The 3,726-nt window shown below is 43.8% G+C and overlaps 1 protein-coding gene across 1 annotated transcript; it reads right to left on the reverse strand.

Moving 5' to 3' along the window:
• Nucleotides 1-1,798: 1,798 nt before the first annotated feature.
• LOC124030849 (zinc finger protein RFP-like) lies at nt 1,799-2,385 on the reverse strand. The gene has a single exon (XM_046342008.1). The coding sequence runs from the start codon at nt 2,342-2,344 to the stop codon at nt 1,808-1,810; it is 537 nt and encodes a 178-aa protein (XP_046197964.1). The 5' UTR covers nt 2,345-2,385; the 3' UTR covers nt 1,799-1,807.
• Between the last annotated feature and the right edge of the window lie 1,341 nt (nt 2,386-3,726).

The following is a 3,726-nucleotide window of genomic DNA, read 5'->3' on the forward strand; positions in this document are numbered from 1 at the left end:
TAGAGCTTAATTATTGTAAAGTGACTGTTCTACTGGATGTCATAAGGTGAATGGCTCATTTGTAAGTCGCTTGATAAGAGCCGCCTGCTAAATGACTTAAATGTAAATATATATATATAAATAAATAATAATATAATAATAATATATGCCATTTAGCACGCTTTTATCCAAAGCTTGATTTACAGTCATGTGTGCATACATCTTACATATGGTGGGGGTCCTGGGAACGAACTCCACTACCCTGGCGTTGGGAGCAAGCGCCATGCTCTACCAACTGAGCTGGCAGAAGGACCGTATACGGCCCCCATTTGGCATCTCTTGTGATGTGTTCACAGCAGCACTGACTCGATGTTGACATGACAACTGGCGCAAGTTTTGAAATGAGCCACCCCCCTTGCTCAAGACCCAGCTAGCCAGTAACTACCGTTAACACCAGACAGATGAAGACCTAGCTAGCCAGTAACTACCTAACACCAGACAGATGAAGACCTAGCTAGCCAGTAACCACCTAACACCAGACAGATGAAGACCTAGCCAGCCAGTAAATCACCTAACACCAGACAGATGAAGACCTAGCTAGCCAGTAACTACCTAACACCGGACAGATGAAGACCCTAGCTGCTTGGAACTACCTAAAACCAGACAGATGAAGACCAGAAGCAGGCCAGTAACTACCTAACACCAGACAGATGAAGACCTAGCTAGCCAGTAACTACCTAACACCAGACAGATGAAGACCTAGCTAGCCAGTAACTACCTAACACCAACAGATGAAGACCTAGCTAGCCAGTAACTACCTAACACCGGACAGATGAAGACCTAGCTAGCCAGTAACTACCTAACACCAGACAGATGAAGACCCTAGCTAGCCAGTAACCACCTAACACCGGACAGATGAAGACCTAGCTAGCCAGAAACTACCTAAAACCAGACAGATGAAGACCTAGCTAGCCAGTAACTACCTAACACCAGACAGATGAAGACCTAGCTAGCCAGTAACCACCTAACACCAGACAGAAGGAAGACCCAGCTAGCCAGTAACTACCTAACACCAGACAGATGAAGACCTAGCTAGCCAGTAACTACCTAACACCAGACAGATGAAGACCTAGCTAGCCAGTAACTACCTAACACCAGACAGATGAAGACCTAGCTAGCCAGTAACTACCTAACACCAGACAGATGAAAGGGGAAACCTATAAGTATCTTTGCCAGAGATTAATAGGGTAGACTTTCAATTATATTTGCTGACACCCTACAGTCACATTTTGGCACCAGTGGAGTAGCTATCTAGCTATATAAACCACGCCCCTCTGCAAACATGCCTTCTCCAATGTTGGTTACAAAGCATAAAGCATTGGTGTATTAAAATGAGAGTTAAGGTGATGTCACCTTGTCCCCTTCATAATGAATCCACGTGTTTGACATGGGGAGGGGACCAGTAACTTCATGATCAAACTTGATCAGTGTAGAAGCAACAGTATCTTTTAATACGTTGGTCATCATACTTTGATCTGTTTTCCTTCAAATATCATCCAATTCCATGAAAAACATGATATTGACCATTAAAATAACTGTCATTTCACTTAACCATGTGAAAGACCCAATTGTCTTCAAAAAAATGTTTAAATAACACTCTTTGCTTGGGTCCAAACTTATTTTAAAAAATATCTGATTTAATATAGTAACTTTGTCAACTTTGCAGTTTCAGATTTATGGGCAGGTTTTAGCATACCTGATTGCATTCCAATGCGCCAGGTCCCTGTGTTTCTATAGCAAAACACCTATATAGGTAGATATATAAATACTAAATATTGTTCCAAAGTGTTACCTTGTAGTTCTCGAACGCCTCATTGATGGGGATGACGTTGTGCGTCTTGTGGCCTCGGGACATCCCGCACACCAGGCAGATCGCGAGCTGATCATCTTCACAGTATAGCTTCAGCTTCTCCTCGTGCTCCTCGCAAAGGTCTGGCTCGTGGCGCTGAGAAGAACCGGTGAAACTGAAACCGGAGCTGGGCATACTGGCCCCCCGTTGTCGTTCTTCTGTATCCTCCTGCGCGCGCTCCGTGTCCCCGGGTTTCAGATCCATGGATCGGGCTCTCCTCACGCTGTCCACGACATTACACAGAAGCGAGTTAGGGCGCAGCTTCTGAGGGCATGTCTTCCGGCACTGCGGGCAAGTCGGGTGCTCGTCGGACTTGGCCTCCCAGCACCGCGTAATGCATACATGGCAGAAGTGGTGTCCGCACTCGAGGATCACCGGCTCACGGAAGAGGTCGAGGCATACGGGACAGCTGAGCTCGCTATGTAGCTCCTTAAGCGCGCTGGCATCAGTAGCCATTCCGAGCCGTCTGCTCACTGAAGGGACAAGGGGGTTGAGCTCAGCAAGTAGCTGGTTGATGCAGTGGAAAAGTTCACTCTTCCGTATTTGAGAGGGCGTGGTCTGTCTGACATGACAGTGTCTGAGTTCCTCTATTTCACGGAAGAGTGTGAAGACGTGTGTCTACATGTCCACAGATCCCGCGGTTAGCCGCGTACTGAACCAGGTTTCTCTCTGGCCCAGTTTCATGTAGGCTCCTTGCTCCTACTTCTATAAATTCCTCAAGCGTTCATGAATCTAAAAGGGACTAGATAGTTGAAATGGAGCATCTGGGCTATAGGAGTTGCCTAAATGTAGTGTAACATGTGTGCCCAGGGGTGAAAGTAGATATTATTTATTACGGGTATGGGACACCCAAGTGCGCCCACACATGTGTTTTATAGCCTAGGAGTGTAATCTTATAGAATAACTTATATAAAATCCCGATTAATTTAATAAATGATCGCTGGGCCTAGTAGCCTGGGCAAAATAAAGATTAGTCATATCGCCGTTAACATGCAAATCCTTTTAACACCCGCGGCTCGTGGGTTTCAAGTTTGGGGAAGCTCATTTTCACCATTAAAAAACACCCTTATAATAAAGCATTCCATGCATCCTCGCATTTGCATACTTATGTAAGATAGTTTACTATGCCTAATGTGATGATTAGATTGGATAGTCATATTTTAGGCTAATATAACTCAAACACTCAAAAAATACTATTCATTGCGATGCGTAGGGGCCAAGAGTAGACCTAGGCTATGGCCTATCAGATATATTTATTTTTGGCCTTTTATCTACACATTCCATGCTATTCTGCAACATTTTACATGAACGGAGACATTAGCAGAATATGTTTTAATAGCCTACTACAAACTTTATACGGTAACTTTATACGGTAGCCTACTCTGCCGACAAGGCGAAATACAAAATGACATCCAAAAACAAACTAAAGTGTCACTGACCCAATGATGAAGACAGTGAATATGCACACTCACTGGGGATATGGCCGATGTTTTCCACTGGTGCCAATAAGATAGGATACTCTTTTTACAGCAATAGTCATTTACTTTCCAAATGTTTTTTGTATTCACTTGTATTCTTAAATATTGCGATACGCCCGTCTGTGTCTCTTTGATTTGTACTGACAGTCACAGCTCAACAAACTGCAATTTGGTATTTGCCTCCCGCGTTGCCCAAACTGCGAGCCCTTCCGTCTGTATGCTATGCGATTTAATACATTCTGCAGCTTTTTTTTTATTTTTTTATTAAATAATATAATGATCCTCTGTGGCCAAATCATGCTTTCTGGTATAGTAGCCTGTTTTAAATTATTTTGTTTTGTGTATAGGCAGGAGTAAGCT

The sequence above is a fragment of the Oncorhynchus gorbuscha genome, unplaced genomic scaffold (assembly GCF_021184085.1).
Source record: "Oncorhynchus gorbuscha isolate QuinsamMale2020 ecotype Even-year unplaced genomic scaffold, OgorEven_v1.0 Un_scaffold_17067, whole genome shotgun sequence".
In the NCBI taxonomy this organism is placed as follows: domain Eukaryota; kingdom Metazoa; phylum Chordata; class Actinopteri; order Salmoniformes; family Salmonidae; genus Oncorhynchus; species Oncorhynchus gorbuscha.